Raw genomic sequence first — 20,596 nt, 5'->3', positions numbered from 1 at the left:
TTGCTAATATAGATAGAAAAGACATCTCCAGGCCCCTAAAGAGGTTATGGCCCCTGTTTAATGATTTTTTGCCTCCCTCCTCCCTTCCCAATACCCAATGTTTCTGTCATTATCATGAACATGAAGCAGCATATCATTAGATCAATTGCAGAATTTACCTGTTCTTTCTTCACTCCTTCTCTAAAAAAAGAAAATAATCAGAAAATGCAGTTTATGGGAAAAAGATTGGTGAAGAAAACTCTTTTTATGTACAGTCACAACAGCATTTAGTTCTGTGTTATACTCCATCTTATCTCAATTTACATTTAAGCAATGATTCAAACAGAAAGATGTATAAAAGTACCAGGAGAGGCATCCTATTTAAAGTCCTCAGAACCGTGCACGGATGCCAGTGATGAGCAGGCTACAGCCAGATACATCAGCTGTCCCTGGGAGCCAGTGAGCTGTGAGAAATGAGTGTGTCTCCTGGGGGGAATCCTGCAGGATAACATACATTCACAACAGCAATTTTTTTCTTGTTAAAGTACAATTGGACACCCAGTTTGGAACAGTCATGCTTGGTTAGGAAGGGGAAGGAGATCTTTCTACACAGACTAGTCAGAGCAGAAGGGGAAATTGGCTATTCTCATGTTATCTGGGGTTTTCTAGGATTCCTAATATATGCAGCTCTGTAGATGGCATTGATGTGATTCAGTTGTAAGTCCTTACAATGTGAAGAAGTTCCCAATTATTCTGCCATTTCTACTTTATTCAGATATCTTTATTCAGATATTTTCCTCTGAATAATCTGTGTAATGGCATATTTAAATTCAGGAAAGAAACTTCTGTCAAAGGTTAAATTTACAGTAAAATTATGCTTTTAAAATATATTAATGTTAATGTTTTTTATGCCTCTAGGAATAATTTGATAATTTAAAAGTAATTAAACTTTTTAATAGGTATAGATCTATTAAAGGGTCATTTTATTAAAGGGTCTTATACTTTTCTGACTTTTCAGGACGCAGTCACTCAGGAAAGAGGAGAAAAAAGACAACAAACACTGAATGGGGATCCAGTTTCTCCTGTCCTGATACAGAAATGAGACTTATGACAATTTGGTCTGGATTTTAAGACTTTTCAGATGTACTGTAACCTTCAGTGCTTATGACCCCTTCAAGCCTGTTTATTTTATGTCTTTTCTGAATTTTTTTTTAGCCTTCTGAACTCTTCCATGAAGGAGAATGGAAAGGGAAAGTAATACAGCAGGAAATACGCAAAATATTCTACAACTGGTGGCACAATGTAATATGTGATTATTATATGAGTTTTATGATTTTGCCTCCCTTTAAGAATGTTTAAAAATAGCTTCAGAGTACATTTGTGCTAATCGTGACATTTATAGACAATTATCATTCATGTTAGAACCTTAAAAATGGAGCCAGCTTCCAGGAGGTTCCTTTTTTACATGCATATAAAGGTGTTTGTCTCTTCTGCTTCTGAACAAACACTCATGAGTAGAGAGTTACAAATGTCGATACTCAGCAGCGACTGCCACCTGCCACATCCATTCTTCTGCCCGTGTGTGTGTTTTCCATAAGGAAAGCCCCATTGCATCTTCAAGATGGAAAATGACCCTAAAGTAGTGATGCAAATGGAGAACTGGAAATAAAAGAAAAGAAGCTGAAGAAAACATGGTTCCTACTTCCATTACTCTGAAGCCAAAATCTGATGAGCATCACTGAAGGCAGCTTGTCAAAACTGTTTCATTTGGTATCAAGGTTCCCAAAAGTAGGAGTCCCTTCATGTCTCCTGAAAAGTATCATAAATTTCCAACTGCAGGTGAAAGAAGTGTGGTGTTTACCCTGCAAAGGGCTTTACCCCTCAGCCTAGAAAGGAGAAACTGCAGCAAGACCATGTGAAGGAACAGAAGCTCCTGCAGGTAGGCAGAGTGCAAATATTTGGGTTATTTTTCTGCAGGAAAAAAATGTTTTAGCTTGCTTATCTGTTTTGTTTCAACTCAGTTTGTAGCCTTTGTCTTGCTGGGCTGGGAGATGGTGATTTGGGATTTGGAGCACATTTGTGTGCCTGAATGAAGTCAGAGTGTGCTTGCTTGGAGGGAAATGTGTTACTGTTTCTTGCTGTGACGCTGCTGCTGTTGATTGAAAGGAGCCTGCTGTGGCTTATTGCTGAAATTACAGGAATCTTCAATAGAGCGACCGACAGCCCTTGGAGGGGGATAAAAAACACAGAAAGGAAAATGTTGATATAAAATTGTGTTGGTGGTGAAGTTTGTTGATATTAACTGTTCCTGTTACGAGCCCAAAAGTGGCCTTTTCTCACGTAGGGCGCTGGAGCTTGTTCCAGGCGAAAGTATTTGCAAGTGTGCTCACAAATGAGGATTTTACTGAAATCTTGGCAGTTTCCATCTGAGTCATCTCACAAGAATGGGGTAACAGCAAGAGTGCAAGGGGCCAAACACCCCTGCTCATTTTGATCTACTGTGGCCCATGGGCATGGCAGCAATTTGGAAGCAAAAATGTACTCTTGCTGGTTTCAAAGCAATTTGGTTTCAGTTGATCACTGAAAATTAATAGACCAGAAAGCCTCCAATTTTCTTAGGAAGAATACTACAGGATGCTTTAGAAGATAGTATGTCCAGAGGAGTCAGAATACACCTCCTATACTGCACTGACCAAGGGAAAAATGAGTCTCCAATAACATCCATCCTAGTTTATATACTCTAGGTGTGTGTAGTTACTGAAGCATTCAGTAACCCAATTATTAAAGGTGCTTTAAAAGCTGCTTTTGAAATTGAATATTACAGAGGACAGAAAAGGAGGCAAAATCATAAAAATCACAGCAAAATATGACCCAAAAAATCAGTTAATTTATTTTTGTTTTGATTTACATGCTATCTGTACCTAAAGAGGCATGATATGTTCAGTTACTGAATAGATAAATTCCAAACCAGTGGCATTGTGGCTTGAAACACATCTGAATACGTTTCCTCCCTGTATTTTGTGCAAACATTTACTTTCTTGCCAAAAAGACCAGGAATTCTCTTTAGGCAACATTGAACACACAGCTCATGCTTGCTTGAACACACAACTTGTGTTTGCTTGCTTGCTTTATTTAGTGCAGAACTCTCTGGTCATTTACCACCATGATTTCTTGTCCACGGTTCATTCTGTGCTCTCCTGCTTCCCCGTGCCCTTAGGGTTTTCATCCTCACTCTCAGCAAGACACCAGCTCACAATATTTCATTTTCAGTCCTCAGTGTTATCAAGATGGAAGCACCACAGAGAAGAAAACAACTCTCAAGCATGTGGTACACGTAGTCCAGTGGCTGGCACTGGACTTGTCTATTCAGTGCCAAATGAGCCTCCATTAGAGAATTGTGGACATTAAAGTGACAGGAATTGAGCTGAGGCCTTCTGAAGCTGAATACATGAGCTGGAGCAGGATAGCCAAGTTCTTGGTGCTGTGTAAGCTCTCTGTTCTATGGACCAGATAGAGGAGTGGTAATACAAAGGAAGAGTTTGCCTTTTGGGTTTAGATTCAAACAGAAGAAACTGTTTAGAAACACTGACACATTCACTGTGCTATTCATCCTAAATGTTGCCAGATGAAATAAACTCCAAAAGCAGCGTTTCTTCTACTAGGAAGAACTGTTGGAAGAAGAGCTGGCCAGTCTGAAAATCCCAGGTACACAAAACCCCCAAACCAGATATGGACCTTTTCAGATGTATGTATGTGCTCTTGGAAGAGACAGAAATTTGAGTACCTTCTCAGTGTGCTGTCTCAAGAAGGAATGATTAATTGATGCCAGTAGACACAACAGTGAGAAATCCACCATATTAACACAGACATTTTTCATTTATTGATTCCATGAAACAAATGCTAAGCAGGCATGCAATTGCCAGACAAGCAAAATACATCGTTATTAATGGACTGTAAGGAACAACCTGCAGAGAAAAACGGCAGTAGGTTAAACAGAGAAGCGTGCAAAGTTCTGTGACCCAGAGATCATCTTTTCACCGCATGTTTACACAGCTTCTGACTCAGTGGGAGTCTTGATCTATGACGTTGCCCCGTAGGCTTTAATCCATACAGCAGTGCTAACAACATGTTTCACCTGGAAATTAGTCTCCAGCCCTCAGCAGCATAGTAGATAATGACATGTAGTGTCTGCTTCAGATATCCTCTAGTGAGTTACACTCACTATCAGCAGATTTCGTTCCCTCACTGGAGCCTGTGAGCCAAAAGACAAAAGGAATTTTTTAAAAAAAGCATGCATAAACAAAAAAAAAAGCCAGAAATCATTATAGTCCCTAAGGCATCTGTGCTTCAGAAGGACCAATGGCCGCATGATTTATTAAAGAAGATTCTGAATTATGCATTAAAACTCCAGCATAGAGTCCACCCAAGCATACTTCACTTGAGTAGGTAGTTGCACACAAGTATTTGTCCACAACTTTCTCTGAATGCTTTTTATGCTCTTGGCACACACACACAGAGTTTCAGGTCAAAGGGTGTCCTTATTGAATTCACTATCAGACTGTGAACCTTGAGTTTTACTCCGAGAAGAACACCATCATCTTTTAATCAGTGCTGTCTTTGAAAAAGAAGTCAGCATCTGATGCTGATCTCTGACACAGCTGAAGGTCTTTCAGAGATTGCACTGGAAATTCAAGTAATTTATATTCTGTAGCAAGAATCTCTCAACATCAGCAGTCTAATCCAAAATTATTTTGTATTTCTTTTAAGAATATAGTTGTCACATCTACTGTTTAACGTTAGCTGAAGCACAAGAACAATCTGAAGGGGAGAGCAACACCCTCATTTACATCAGTCTTATCCTAGTTTATAAGTATCTGCTTTCTAATTACTAATAGAATTCTAATTGAATCATTTGCTAATAAATGATGGTGTGTTCAACACTGCCCAAAACATTTATAAAAATTTTGTCCCTATCTATAAGTGCCTTTGAGTAAAACAAGCTGTAACATCCATTGCAGAGCTTGTGATGTTTTCACCTCTGAGTGGAGCCATTTTTCTGTATTGCTCCAGCATCAAACACTGGCACCTCTTCACCTTTGTCACTTAAGACAGGACCATCTGCTTTCTGGCTCTTCCTCTGCTTGGGAAAGCTGATAATGGAGGGAGCCCCAAGAAGGAGAGTCCTTGAACTCACTGACATGAGGGGCTCTGATCCTCGAGGACTTCGATTGGGCAGCAAAAGAGGGGCCTCTATCACTGGGTCTGACAGGAGAAGTAAATCTCATGGTTTGTCCTCATGTTTGCTCATCTGAGCCACCTGCAAGCAGCCCACAAATCCCTGGTGTCTTTAGTTCCTGTAATCAGAACCTGCAAAACAAGTAAAGTTAAATAAATAAAAATCTTGATAAATAAAAGTTCAATAAATAAAGATAGAAAGATAGATAGATAGATAGATAGATAGATAGATAGATAGATAGATAGATAGATAGATAGATGTGTTAAAGAAACAAAAAAATAAAGCACTAGAATATAGTTCATTCTCATAGAGTGTCTGGCCTAATAGCAGCTCTGTTTCAGGGCTGAAGGCAAGTCCTAAGTGAGGGTCAGACTGACAGTTTTAATCATGTTACTGTATCAGTTGTCCTGTTTCTGACTCCAGCTGCCAAAATGGATGCCAGTATCTGGCTCCATCTGAGAATAAAATAGAACTTGATTTTCCTCACATCTCTGCCTTGAGTGAGTGAAAAGAAAAGAAGGCATGAAAGAGTAATCATACATATATGACTTCTCTTGCCTCCTGACTTGCATGATTCTCCTCCACAGCAACATACTGTGCAGCAAGTTCTCACTCATGACAACAATTGCCACTCTCCATGTCTGTTTCACACATGGGAAAAACAAGTGAGTGCTGGATATGCAAATATTTTTTCCATGTTGTTTTTTTCCACTCTGACCTGGCCAGGGGATATAGGGCTGTCCTTGGACAGTGCTCCCTGTGTTCAGAAAATGACTATATTGGTCCACAGCCCAGCTGGTAAAAACAAAGAAGAATGTGAAATACACAATTAAACATGCACTGAAGTTCAGATTCCAGACCCAGTACTGGCTTGTTTTCTCTTCAAGCTTTGAATTCTTCTAATGGAAGGCCTGTGTGTGTTGTGTGTGTGTGGTTTGGCTTCAGTATTTCCTGGAGGAATGTGTCCACACAGCTAAACAAAATACCTCCCTGGGGGCAGCTTGTGCTTTGCAGTCGCTGCAGCACAGAGAGAAAATCTGATTTTACAAAGACAGAAATGAGGTACATCCTGCCAGGGTATAAGAAAAGCTTGGTGCTTGACATCATTAATGGTCAAATGATAACATCGACAAAATAATATTTTACTTCCGTGCATTTAGATCAGGTGCCTTGAAACCTTGCCTATGTCTTTGGGAAAATAATGGGAGATAGATACATAAAAATAATCAATATTTTCTAGCCATAAAAGGACTATGGTCTTTTCCAAAATGCTCTTACTTACTCTGTGGGTTGCTCTTTTTCCCTGAGGCTTGGTCTGCTTACAAAGAGCTATATTAAATACAAATGAACAAAAAATCTGCTCAGAGCTTCTCCTCATGCTTGCAAATGCTGATTTGTCTATAGGGCAACTCAGGCCTGACACCAGGTCTCCCTCAATGAAGGCTCTGCTTCCTCAAAGAACAACAAATACATTTAGTCTTTTCGTAGCAAGTTCAAAACTTGATAGCAAGGCTTAGAAAACTCAATTCACTTAAGATTTTTTTTGTTGTTGTTCCTACTCCTATCAAAGCATAAAGCTAAACAGAGCTGGTTTATTGGCATCAAGAATGGACAGAGTGTGTTTGGAAATGTAACACTTCTTTGAAAGCTATGTGTAAAGCAGAATAAAAGAGGCTGCTTTGATCACTTTGATACTTTCCTGAATGTTGTTTGGTTTCTTTGACTCCATTTGCTCCATTTCTCTTTGGTGTCAGAGAGACAATGGTGTGGACAATGCTATCATTCTCTGCCTGGCACACTGTTTTATTACAGAAGCTCGTGTACCTAAATTATGCAATAGCAAGAATTGGAACTGTGTCTTTTTGATGTGAACAAAGTTGATGCCAACCTTTTTTGTTAGCATACATTTAATGAATAAAGTGGATTGATGTTCTGAATGTAGCAGCTGCTCTGCTCCCTGCCTGTACATGTGCTTTTCATGTTCCCCAGGAGCAAAACCAGCCTTTCTGTGTAGCTGCACAGTGCTGCTGGCACAGCTGTTTTAATGCTCAATTCAGACAGGTGGGACAACTGTCCTTCCCTGGCTGGCACATTGTCACGTCCTTCTCTGGGCTGGACTCCAAGGCCTCCAGCCTCTACTTCAGGCAGCTCTGAGCTCTCTCCTAGAAAGCCAATGACCATCGTCTTGTGCCTCCACGGCTTCAATTCTCACCTCAGTCCAAGTGATAGCTACTGGTCAGCCACCAAGGCAGAGCCCAATCCAAAGGGTTGGGCACGGAAGCAGAGTTCCCTCTTTCCCTGGGCTCTGCAGTCCCAGTGTGCCTGGATTTTGAGACACTGGGATGTATGTGCATAGGGGTCTACAGGACCACCTCCCTTTCTATCCCCTATTACAGAATTTCCCAGCAGCAGCCGTGGGAAAATGGATTGTGAACAAAGGAGGCTGTGATGGATCCGGAGTGCCCTGAGCAACACAGAAGTTGTTGCCAGAAGAGCAGGGCAAGGACCCAGCTGTTGGAAAAGTAACTGGGGTGACAAGGAAAGAGATGTAGAAGGGAAATATGCACACCTTGTCCCAAATTTCCCTTACACTGAATATTCTCAGTTCTTTCTGCACCCCATGCAGTCTGAATTCATCCTCCTCAACTATGAGTGGCCAAAACTGGCCAACATGCCAGATGAGCAGATCCCTGCCTTTATACCAGAATCAGTATCTCCTTGTCCTTGCTGGCTGTAACTTCTCTGACACATCCTAAGATTAAATTCACCTTTTTCATGGCTATTCCAACAAGCAGCTAATATTTATCCCATGATTAATGAGCAAGTATGTAGTAATTAACTTAGCACTTTTTTTTTGCATCCTCCATCATCACCATGAGTTCTTGCACTACAGTAGAAATTCTATGTGAAAGCCCATAGATAAACACATAGTGTTATTGGATTTAATTATTTCCATTAATCCAGACTCTAGTTATCTGCTTTTTGTTTCTGATCATTTATGTTGATACAGAATCCCAAATGTTTAAGTTAGGTCAGTGGAAGGGTGTATGGTAATACTTGTCACAAAGATAGATCATGATTAATATAATAAAGATAAAGCTTCAGCCTGGTGTCTTTATGTTACCAGGAAGTCATTATTTCACACAAGCTGCTTGGTTACTAGGTAGATGGTGAGTACAGTAAGTCTGGATAATTTAAGATAAACAGACAGGGTTTTCCTTTAGTATTTACTCAAGATTACTGGGGAATTGGGAAGCCTCTTTCCCTCTTGTGCACTCACACATGCTTTTACCCTTTTTGGGCTATTTATTTGAGAAACAATGTTTTAACAAAGAACATTTAAATTGCCCCTTCAGACTCTGGCGTGACTTTACTCTTGTGTATTCTATATATATGTATATCAGAAGGACACTTTACATTTCAAAAGCAACAGTTCTCAGTTTTTTGAAGACAGCTGCTTATTTCAAGAGAGCTTCTCATTTGCAAGGGTAGGCCTAGCTCTCAGCAAGAGAGATCACTGCAGTGATCTAACTAACTCTCATTGCTGATAAGATTGCTTTTTGCCCAAATGCAGTCTGCCTACTTTTCAGCTTGGGAAACGTTAAATTCTCCAGTGACTTTGCCAGCTAGACAACGACAGCATCAGAGTGTGAATCACACCGTTTCAATGGGCTGATTGTGAAATAAATATGAACAGGAACAGCAGGGGGTGGCTTTTCTTTAGCAGTCACAGTTTCCTTTTCACTATATGCCCTTAAAATGCCCAGGCGGACCATTAGCAGAGGGGAAGATTGATAGAATTGCATTTACATCTTAAATCAAGCCAAGTTCTCACTTCCCCAGCCACAACCCTTCCAAAACATCAAACAAACAAAACAAAACAAAACAAAACAAAACAAAAAAGCTGCAGCCAAATAGAAAGAAGGAAAATAAATGTTAATTTGATTATTCTTCCAATGGAAATTAGCTTAATGGTCCAAAATTAAAAGCATAGATGTTTAAGACCTTGGCTGGTTCTACACATGAAAGACATAATGCTCCAACTAGGGTGATTCTTCACTCAAAATATTTCTCTTTGCGCCATCCCTCAGTGCTTTCCTCACTACATTACCCAGATGTAATATTGTCTCCATTTTGTGGTTTAATTGGGAATAACTATAAACTGAAACTTTATAAAACTGTGAGAGTAAGTAGACACTCTTCTGAGGAAGGCCCCCAAGCCAGCCTTGGCTCTGCCACGCCTTTCACCCCGGTGGTGACCACGAACACACATCCCTGCCCTGGCTCTCCATGCCACTGGTTATCCCAGTGCTGGGTTAACCCAGCGCTGGGTGCTCTCTGGGAAGCTGCCTGAGAGCCAGCCCTGCAGGCAGAAGGGGCCTGTTCAGCACCTCATCCTTACAAATGTTCTCAAAACTACCTGTGAGGATGACAGGGCAACCTCTGGGTGTAGGCAAGACCCCCTGCAAGCTACAGTCTAATTCTTATAGCAAAATATCAACTGTATCATGTATGTATGCAGCTACACTCCATGGATCTTCTACTCATTCTTTCCTCAGTCACCCAATTTAAACAAAACCAAGCTAAAACCACACTTGTAGGGACACTTAGTCATCTGGGAACACATGTAATATGTGACTCAGAGGCAGAAGGAGATCCTTTTTCTGTTTTATTTTTATCAAAAGAATTTAAAACAGAAAAGTTGTTCAGGTTTAAATGGCAATTACATCTGAAACACAGTCTGTTGTTAACACCAGTTTCTGACATGTTCTGGTATTTATGTTTTCTTTGTTTCAAGTCAAGTTGACAGAACAAAAATATAATTATTAAGTTTATGGATTTTCTTAAATAAAATTAACCTCCACTCATTTTCATCACTTCTGGATATTAAGTAGTAGAGTAGATCCTCAGCTATTCCCCTCTATTTTATACACTTTTGTTCCTTAGAAGAGTATTTTAGCTGTACAAGGTACTTGTCATATCATTTGGCTTCAAGGCACTGATAAAGCTCTGAATCTGTGCTGTGTCACCAACAGACAGGACTCCAAAGGTAATGCTCTCTGTGAGACACAAGAAATAATGAGACTGATTTACTCTTACTTTGGCTTTAGGGCTTTTGTGCTACTAAGGCCAGTGAACTGAACACAAGTTTTAATCTAAAGTGAGAATGTGGATCCACAGGAGTCTGTGACTTGTGTTATTGATTTCAGAGATGGTAGGATTTCTTCCACTGATCTTAAGTATAAAGCTCAAAAAGCCACGTACAGAAAGAAAGCAGAACTAGGAAGACATGACGTATTGTGTGGAGTTGTACCTTACCTTCTCTGCCAGCTGAGATGAGAATTTATGTTACCTTGCAGTTTTTCTAGCCTGCTGGAAGAACTATTGTTTGTATCTAGAAATATACAACAACATAAGCTGTGACATTTGCAGTTTTCTAGGCAAGAATAAGTAGAAAGCTGTGCCTGCTAGCATGCTAAGCAGCTACTAAAAAGCTCTTGTGTAGGCAGTAGTTCAGCAAAGTCTCTTTGGATTCTTCTTTGGCTTGGATTGGATTGTTTTACAGAGCTGCACTTTCAGTCTCATCCATTTTTCTTTCAGTGACATAATTCTTCTGAAAGGTGCTGGAATACCAGTCCTAAAAAATAGAGTCACTCATCCCCTTGTATATTAACCACAGCATAGACAAGAGCTCCTTGGAGGGACAGCAGAGAGCTTAGACCTTGCATTTTTCAGCATTTGAATTCCCTGGAGGGCTTATATCCAGGACAAATTTGGTAGGTGAATACATTTATTTATATCACCCCCGGTACACTCCTTGGTGGCTGACATAATTTTTCATCACGAGGGTAATTAGGGAGGGTGGGAAGCTGACCAGCAATGATAAGACCTAGAGCTATCTACCACATTTGCATGTGAGAGAGAGAGAGGGAGGAGGATGGACGGCAAGGCAGAGCAAGAAAACATGAATAACTTGAAATACTGCTGCTCTGAACCTGAACAAGGCTCCCTCCTCAAAGCCCTGTTATTGTGACTCTGACTGCAGTGTTAATAAAGAATGGTATTACCTTGGGATAACTCATACACGAGTGGTCTCAACGCCCAGGCAGAGTCCAGACAAGGTACTTGTGTGTAACTGGGACAAGGCAGCTCTGCCTGTGCCATGGCCAGACAGGGAGCCAGGCTGAAAGCACCACTGTTATTTCACTGGAGAGGTCTGCAAGTTACTCCAAGCTAAAACTGCCTTTTTCTTAGCAAGGTGGTGACGGCTTAAGCCTCTAAATCCTGCATTACTTGAATCAATACTCCTTGCAGTCACTGAAAAGAGTATCCCTGACAAGGCTAAAACCGCATAATCTCCCGTCTCCCTGGTGTTGATGGCTGAGTTCCCACAGCGTCTGTGGGAAATACCATTATCCCCATTATGGAGACAGCAGCCAGGATGGAGACAAGCCAGGCTACGCCTGCACTGCAGTGACAGATGCTCGTGTGGACATCTCTGAGCTGTCTCGGGCTCTGCCATCATCCAGAGCCCCGTGTACCCTCTGGGTGCAGGATGCTGCTGCCTGAGCCCCTGCTCTGCAGCAAAGGCAGGTTGGACACTGCCTGCAGAGAGGGCTGGTCAGCACAGACAGTGCAAATGATTTGGTCACTGGTCTGAGGCTGCACATGGAAATGATTCCTGCTCCCCAGGTCTGCTGGGCTGTCCTGTCTGTGTCCTGGATCACAGGGCTCCCCATTTCCATATGTTTTTCGTCAGGGAAAGTGCCCAGTGCCAGGTTCGTGCTAGCAAGACCGACAGATTTCAGAACATCTAATTTCTTTTTCTGACCCAGATGGCTTTACCTGCTTCCATAACCATTTTATGTAAGAACAGGCTATTGAGCAGTAGCATTAGTTTCCTCAATATATATGTAAATTTTTTAAAATAACAACAACAGTGAAGAAAAAAGAAGCCTGTACCACTGAGTAAGGAAAAAAGACTCTTGCTTAATTATCATGGGGAAATGGCATTGCTGCACGGGCCCAGAGACAGCTCTGAGACCCTGCCTGCCTTGTCCATTTCTCATAGCTTGGCCAAGCCATGCAGATGGTCAGCAGACTCTTACTGCCATCATGGAAGAGAAAATAAGACGCATTGGATTACCCCAGCTTCAAATGCCGGCATATCAGGCTTCTCTCTGTGCCAGGAATCTGTCAGCGTTGTGCACCAGCTCCCCCAGACTCAGGGCAATGTGTGAGGCTGCACAACTTCTGCACTGAATTTCAGCTGATGTTTACAGAAAGGCTCAGCAAAATGTACTGTTGCACAGCAAGGAAAAACATGACAAACTGGTAAGACCTTAAACAAGAGGCCAGGGTTTCCAAAAAGTCTTGTGCTGAGCTGGGAGCTTGTAGGGCAGTTTAGCCCTGCTTTGAAACAAGAAGTGGCACCCTCATCACAGCAAAAAGCTGAGTCACTTTGGGCTTTGAGGTGCTGCTTAAACACAGAGCTTTCTCTGTTTTATTGTTTTTATATTTTACTTTTTTTATTTTTCATTGTATTCATTACATGAGGTGTCTCATGATGGCCCCCAACTATTTTAAAGTAAGTATTTTCATTCAGAATGTGGATTTTGGTGTTAAGAAATCAGCAGCTTCCAGGGGCTTTTGTCAAAAGTTGCTGGACACCCTAGTAGACTATTCAAAAATGGGAGAATTTCTGATTGCATAGTGAGTCCTTTGACTTTTGAGAAGTATTATTGTTTGAGTTTTCAGTAACTTGGAAGAAAAGGACAACACAGATTAAAACTTTTTAATAAAAGTATATACACAGTTATGTCATGATAGGCTTCTCAGTTTCTTCTCAGCCCATGTGTCTGCTTTTCTATGGAATATTCCTTATATAAGAGTAAATAAATGCACTGTGAAGAGCACTCAGAGATGTAGTGACATCATCAGCATCAAGAGTTAATGCAAAACTGTGAGAGTGTGTGTCCTGAGCCCTTGAAGCCCCCGTGCTCACTGAATGGAAGAGCATGATAAAGATGTGTCTGTGCCGGAGATGTCCACAGTGTGATAACAAATATGGTGACACTGATTGACTCCCGCTGTGCTCCCTCCTAATGCCAGCCTGAGCATTGTCCCACAGACTGGAAGGGCTGTAAATAGCTGCTTCTCCACAGAGGCAATCCTTAGGCAAGTTTTGATTCTAATATATTTTGATCCTTTTCCCCTTTCCCTCCTGTAGCTCTAAATTCTATTTCCATGTCCATTTTGAATATTGCCTCTAAGAGGCTATTAGCCTTTGTGAAGAACAGCTTGTGTTTCCCTGTTAAAGACCTTCTCTGCCCAAGGCAGGGTATGCACCAGAATTAATAAGTGGCTTTGCATAAGTGACTGGATAAAGACAGCCACTGAAAAGATTCTGGAGTTTCAAGGGCTTTGGTAACTGTCTATCTGCTTCACAGTTGTGCCAGGTGCCTTAGACTGAGAGGACTCCTAGTGCCTGGTGTCACTTGCAAGTTCTCCTGAAGTCACCACTGAGCTTGTTGGAGAAAAAAAAAATTATTTAGTCATATCTGGACCATAAATTGAATGTACTCAGAGATCAAGGATAATCTTGCTGATGAGCTACAAATAGAAGTAACTGAGAAGAAAGTATTTGTCATCGTTTAACTGAATTGCATATTCTGCACACTGAGATAGGCAATAGTGCTGATGAGATACTGGATATTGGAAAATAATCATTTGGGTCAGAGTCACCTATGCAAGTAATCTGGCCCAGGGACAATATGTAGGTGAGGAAATTAAACGCCAGTATTTTGTGTTTTTTCAGGAAATAAAACATCCTATGGTTTCTGAGGGTAGCTCAGACATCCGTCAAAGGTGACTTTCCTTGACTTAGGTTATATGGGATCAAAGGGAAACCACAAGGTAGGAACACTGCAGCTGAGCAAAAACCTCACAGCAAATTATCTTAGCAATTTTCCACCTTCACAAAATAGTTGTTTTGGGGTTTTTTTAATTTGATGAAGTGTTTTGGAGAAGTCGGATCCAGCCTTTGCTTTCCTAAGTCATCCTTGGCAGCAGCTGGGTTGCTGACTTCTAGTACTGGGAGAGCATTTATGCTGTTCAGAAAACTGCTGTTCTGGCAGAGCAACTACATTTCAGCAGCTTGCCAAACATGAATGAGATAGAAGGATCATATTTCACTCCTATCCTCAGCTATTCTTTACAGCAATGAGATGGTGATTAAGAATCTGTTTCTTTACTAGCAAGACTCGCAGTCAGTAGGATCCTTTCCTTGGATGTGCATCATGTAGCTGCAATTAGAATTATGATCCAGCTGCTTGGGGCCCTCTCAAAAGGCTTCCTGTCTCCCTCTGGCCTCTTAACTCACTTGTCCAGACAACTCCTTTTCCTGAAAATAAGTCCCAGCAGTCCAAGGCCGGTCCTAAAATCCCCACAACCAGGATTCCCAACTTTTCTTTATTCTCCAAGGATCTACCATTTTAGCATTCAGGAGTACATGACATTACTAAACCAACTGTTCTTTATGAAGGCAAAGAAGTGCATAACAAGACAGTAGTATACAGCCCTGTTCTCCTATTTCCCCCAGGTGCTTTGGTGGACTTAAGTCAGAGTCCTCTGCACCATACAGAGTATGTTTTTTTTCTCCAAAACTGGTTTTCCCACCTTCAGATTAATCTTCCTGGTGTACTACAATGCCAGGGGATTGCAGTACTTCATCAGATACTTTATTGTTTTGGTTAATACCTTACTAAAATTTGAATTTAAAAAGTTGGGGGTGGCATAACTTTCAAAATAACCAATTATTCATTCAAGGGTACCTCCATTTTACAGGACAATTAACATATAAAACAACATATGTTCAGCTTCAGGCCTGCATCCCAGCATCTGGATTTCTCAGCTCCGTCTGGCATCTAATAAAAGAACAAAGCCTCAGAAATTCAACTCAGAAAGCAAAATAATTTTTATACATTTATCACAGCCATATAGAGATGTATTCACATTGCTTGAGACCATGAATACGAAATACATGGGTCTCCCGAAGCAGCCATAACAAGCACTATTGTTTTGATTGATAATTGTGAATCATAGAATCATAGAATGGCTTGTTTTGGAAGGAACCTTAAAAATGGTCTCGTTCCAACCACACTGCCTTGGACAGGGCCACCTTCCACTAGACCAGATTGCTTGCTCAGAGCCCAATCCAACCCAGCCTTGAACACTTCCACAGATGTTGCATCCACAAATTCCAGAGGCAACCTGCTCCAGTGCCTCACTAAACTCACAGGAAAGAATTTCTTCCTAATATCTAGTCTAAACCTACTCTTTTTCAGTTTGAAGCCATTCCCCCTTGTCCTGTCACTACATGCCCTTGTAAAAAGATCCTCTCTATCTTTCTTGTAGGCTCCCTTCAAGTACTAGAAGGCTGCAATTAGGTCACCCTGACATTTTCTCTTCTCCAGGCAGAACAATCCCAATTATGTCAGCCTTTCCTCATAGGAGAGGCACTCCATTTCTTTAATCAACTTGGTGGCCTCCTCTGGACTCACTGCAACAGGTCCATGTCCTTCCTGTGCTGGGGAAGTTTGCTTTTTGGAAGGATTTCTCTCTATCTGCAGTCTCTGTAGTCCCACAGCTCAGAAAAGAGATGCATGTGCCAAAGCACCAAAGGGATTAGGGCCTATGACACTTGATAACCCTGTACTCTTTCTTACACATATTTCTGTTGTTTGAGATGCTCACTAGGTTATTTTCTTTCTGGAATGTAAAGGGCTGCTGGTGTTTGTTTTTGTTACCCTCATTCCCCCTTTCCCTGCTCCGGGCAGGAAAGTGCTTGCAGCTCTGCCTCATAGGCTGGCAGGAAATTTAAGACGGCAGTAAGCTGCTGCTCGGACCACCCCCAGACTTTTTTTCCTGTTCATGCAGGAGACTATTTAATTGAGGACTGATTTGTCTAACTTACTCATTGACGCTCAGCAGTACCTACCTAAGCAGTGGCAGTGATTTTTTCCCTCCCTTCCTCCTCTTCTGGACAAACTCCCCACAATGAAGATGCTGCTGCTCCTGTCTGCTCTGCTCTCTGCTGCCCTGCTAGCCAGCACAGCCCCTCCAACTTGCTACTCGAGGGTGTTGTCTCTGAGCAAGGAAATCACAGAGTCCTTTAAGGAGTTGCAGACCTCCAAAACTGTGGTGAGCCCACCCAAAAACAGCTCCTGAACAGACATTGCAGGTTGCCACTTCTGACACAGTTTTCTCTCAAAACAAAATTGCAACAGGTTTTTCTTCTTTCCTGCAGGACTCATGTGTGGAGACGCTGCCCAGGCTGTACTTGGACATACACGTAAGTTTGCACACTTCTTTCTTACTGTTATGCAGTAAAAGCAGTTAATGAAAAGAGAGAATAGCTCTTAATATTATATCCCAGGCGAGTGATTTTAAAGGATTTTTAAAAGCTTAATTAACCAGACAGATGAGTGACCAAAAATAATCTCAGTTTGAACTTTATTAAAATCCTTATGAACTTTCTGAGATTTTACTTGATTAAAAATTTTAAAATGAGGAAATCAATATTTTTAAGTTATTACCATATGCACACTATTAATTTACTGTGGCAGAGCCTTTACAGAAATTAAATATGTGCAACAAAACTTTGAATAATAGTTTAAAAGAAGAAATCCAGAATAAACTTTTTTCACTTAATAAATCTACTTCATTTTATATCCTGAGTGGTTCTTGGTGTATAGTTTTAATAAAAATCAGTGCAGGAATACCTTGCTGGCTTTTTCTCTTTTAAATAGCTACTTGTTGAATCCAGAAAAAAAGTGTGCCTGAGGATACAGAAGTGTGATACTGAGAAAAAACAGCAGTAGCTGTCTCCTAGCTAAGACAAAATAGCCTCCAGCACACAGTTAGTGTCATAGTGTTCTGCAGTGAGATATTTGATATATTTTGCTTCTTTTTCCAGTGCTCAACAGAGTAAATAAAAACCAGAAAATTTCAGACAAAAGAAATGTCTGACACATTTTCTGTAAGCACTACACCAAGTCTTGTAATTCAGGACACTCTTGATCCCAATTCCAGAGCTGCCAGTGTCTCACATCATGGCAAAAACCAAGAAATGTGAGTCCAGTGCCTCAGTTTCCCTGTCTTTAAAGCAAAAGCTGGGGTATTTATTTACCTGCTTCACAAAGATGTTGTGAAGTTCATGTTGTCTGTGCTTTATTTTGGTAGCACAAAGTCTGAGGTAAAAATTACTCTGAAAAATTCAGGACTGGTAGTCATGGTTTCACCTATTGTACAGGAAGAGAGGAATCGAGTCTGTGAGATCTTGAAAATCTGTTCATCTGCTAAATCAGGTGCTCTCTAAGAAGTGAAATAGTGCAACTATTCTGTAGAATACTCCACCTACTACAGGAGCAATTTGATTGTATTGGCACTGCTACCTCCTAAAGCCTGTGAGAAATAAGCTAGCATACTAAGACTGTATATATGCAATTTTCCAACCACTTATTTGGACCAAACATCTTTGTCATAAAATATTGATGATGAATTTTCATAACTAAAGGCTGCATAGGTTACATGTACATCGAGGTAGGAATTCAAGGTTCCCACACAGCAGTAAGAATTTTGGAAGTGGTGGATGAGAAACATAAATCTGTATTTGTGCAGGGTTACACAGACCTCTTTTGCATGCTTTGCAGAATTACTGTGTGTTGGCAAAACTCCGTGATTTTGTGGCCTACCCCGGATGTGACAGAGTGGTTGAAGTGAATAAACTGAAGGAAAAAGCCCGGAGCCTGTACACCATCTTGATCTCCTACTGTAGAAGGGTAGGTCAAGATGCTTCAATGCATCAACAGGGACAGAGTCCCTGCTTTTAGTCGTTTTTGTCTCCACACTGTCCCCTGACCAGCAAAACTGGATCAGGCCCAAGCTTCTCAATGTTGTTTCTGCCTTCCTCCTCTCATAAATGTTAGTCTTCCTTTTTTTTTTTTTTTTTTTTTTTTTGTTTCTCCAGGACCTGGTGTTCCTCACTGATGACTGTAATGCTCTGGAAATTCCCATTTCACCTCCCATTGAACACTCCATCACTGAGAGCTAAAAGACAGTTAAACCCAAAAGTTATGCCTGGGAAATTTTCGACGTGACCAAAAGTCAAGATATGTATATGCAGTCTATAACATCAACAACTAAGATCTTTTTCAAGCACACTCTCAATATAATCTCGGACCCACCCATTTTTCTCTGCCTTGGCAGGAAATGAATTGCATACCTTGCATACCTACTGAGCTGCCAGGGAACCTACCATTAGGGAGCAGTTTTTCGTTTGGCAAGGTATGATATTTCAGCTTAGCCAAACGTATAAAGTATGTTTTGTTTAAACATCAGAAACTAGGTTTTTTATTTTTACTCTTTTATGAATAACTAGACTCATATAAAGAAAAAAACTGTGTGATTAACATTCTCTCTTGACTTAGCTATTTTTCTTGTATTAGATGGGCATGGATGGGACCATATTTGTTTTTCGTAGGATGTTTAATAGAAGAACATATAGTAACGTTGTACTGGCAGATTTCTCTGCCTGAATAGCTCAAATATATATCTTGATAGTTTTTGATGTTAGATTTGTGAGATTAGAGGTGACAAAAAATGTGTCTGTGGAAAACTAAATAAAAACAGTCTTCTAATCCAAGATGCTTGTGTTGCAACATGTCTTTCAAGATCAAGCTGAAAGGTGTCATTCTTATAAACTTACTTTTTGCACTCACTTGCAAGTTGTTTTTCCCAGCATAACCTTTGTTTCCATAGCAGTGCAAACTTTGTTGTGTCTGCATAATTTGACAATGTATAAGTTTCTACTGATAGAACTTTTCCATAGTGCAAACAATTTCTTTGATGAAATTAGTGATTTGTTTTTAATAGCATTTCTGAGTTTTGAGAATGTAAATTCTAAGCCAGAGGCCCAGAAAGCCTATTAAAATTTCAGACAGTTTTTGAGACATAACCCATATAGTTGAGCTACCGGGATTAATAAAACTTTCAGACAATAATTCCAGAGTCATGGGTGTCTTCAGAATCTGCAGCACATGAGACCTTCACAACTAAGAGCTCTTTGATGCCAAGAATAGAAAGGTTCTTCCCCATATTCTTGGAAGCAGCTGCTGTTACGTCAGAGAATCCCTTTCTTCCCTCTGTGCAAGTAATTCCTCTCTCTCCAGTATAGTATTTTTTGACCGTTCATCTACAGCACCCCCAACCCTGGTGACTTGGTCAGTGGTCTCACCATGTTTTATAAAAGCCATGGGGCTTCCATAACTGGGTGTTTACATGACAATCACAGTTCCTCTACTTGACATCCTGATGATACAAACCAAAATATTTGACAACTGTTATGTAAATAAGTAAATAAAAACATTAACCCAAAGGAAAATAAGTGTTGGGGATGGGTAGGAAAGGGTTTTTTCTTTATTTTGGAATCGCCCTGTTTTGTTGAAACTACTAGTCTGATTTTAGCTGTAGAAAATTTTACTGTCCCTTTGAGTCATAGAATAAGGGTGGGAAAATCTGAACCCAGGGGAAGTAGGGAAGAAATAAACAAGTGCTTTTCTTCCCAGTATGTCTCAATTCTAAGTGTACATTCAAAGAATGTGCCTATCAGACTTTGTCATTCCCTCTTGAAGATTAAGTCCTCGTGTGCTAACCCTACTAATCCTTTAGATGAGCCATTCTGCCCACAGTGGTTTTACTTAAGTGTCTCTACAAGCATCTGGTGGAGACAGCAGCAACTGTGCAACCTAATCTAATACCAGGCTGAACTCAAAAATGTGCAACAGCTCAGATAGTCCTAATATCAGGAAAGTCATTGCTTAGTTTGCCTTTCAGAATCCCTCTCTGAAAGGCAAGAGAAATCCCTCTCTGAATCCCTCCAAGCTAACAGCCTCTGTACAAGATCCAACACACTCTAGAGATACCAATACCTATTTTTCTGCATCACCTGGACATGCCCAAGACCAACTCCTTCATCAGCAGACATATTCTGCAATAAGAGCAGCTCTTAGCATGCTGGTGGGGAGCCTGGGACCCACAGAAGGATCATGTAAGTACTGGCAGATCCCTGGATCAAGGAGAAACACAGGTAGAGTTGAACCATTTGCTGTCAGACTCCACGTTCAAGCTTTTGCTCCCCCTAACCAGGGACAGAGACTCCTCCTGGGAAAGAAAGCAGTGCTGGTATAACATCAATGTCTATCCACTTCCATACAAGTACTAAAACCACATCACAGCCTCTGTTTTTCATATCTTTATACAAAGCCAGGCATGGATGAACCCTGCAAGAAAGTGTGGTAAGGTCACAGCAGGCCATGGTGC

At 40.8% G+C, this 20,596-nt stretch overlaps 1 protein-coding gene across 1 annotated transcript; it reads left to right on the top strand.

Moving 5' to 3' along the window:
• Window positions 1-16,273: 16,273 nt before the first annotated feature.
• On the top strand, window positions 16,274-18,329 carry CYTL1 (cytokine like 1; the record flags this gene model as incomplete). Its single annotated transcript, XM_082281354.1, has 4 exons — window positions 16,274-16,417; window positions 16,524-16,568; window positions 17,929-18,057; window positions 18,246-18,329. The coding sequence occupies 4 exons, from the start codon at window positions 16,274-16,276 to the stop codon at window positions 18,327-18,329; spliced, it is 402 nt and encodes a 133-aa protein (XP_082137480.1).
• Window positions 18,330-20,596: the final 2,267 nt, after the last annotated feature.

This window comes from Coloeus monedula (assembly GCF_965178545.1).
Source record: "Coloeus monedula genome assembly, chromosome: 5".
In the NCBI taxonomy this organism is placed as follows: Eukaryota; Metazoa; Chordata; class Aves; order Passeriformes; family Corvidae; genus Coloeus; species Coloeus monedula.
Note: the sequence above shows the minus strand (reverse complement) of the source record. Positions and strands in the feature narration are given on the sequence as shown.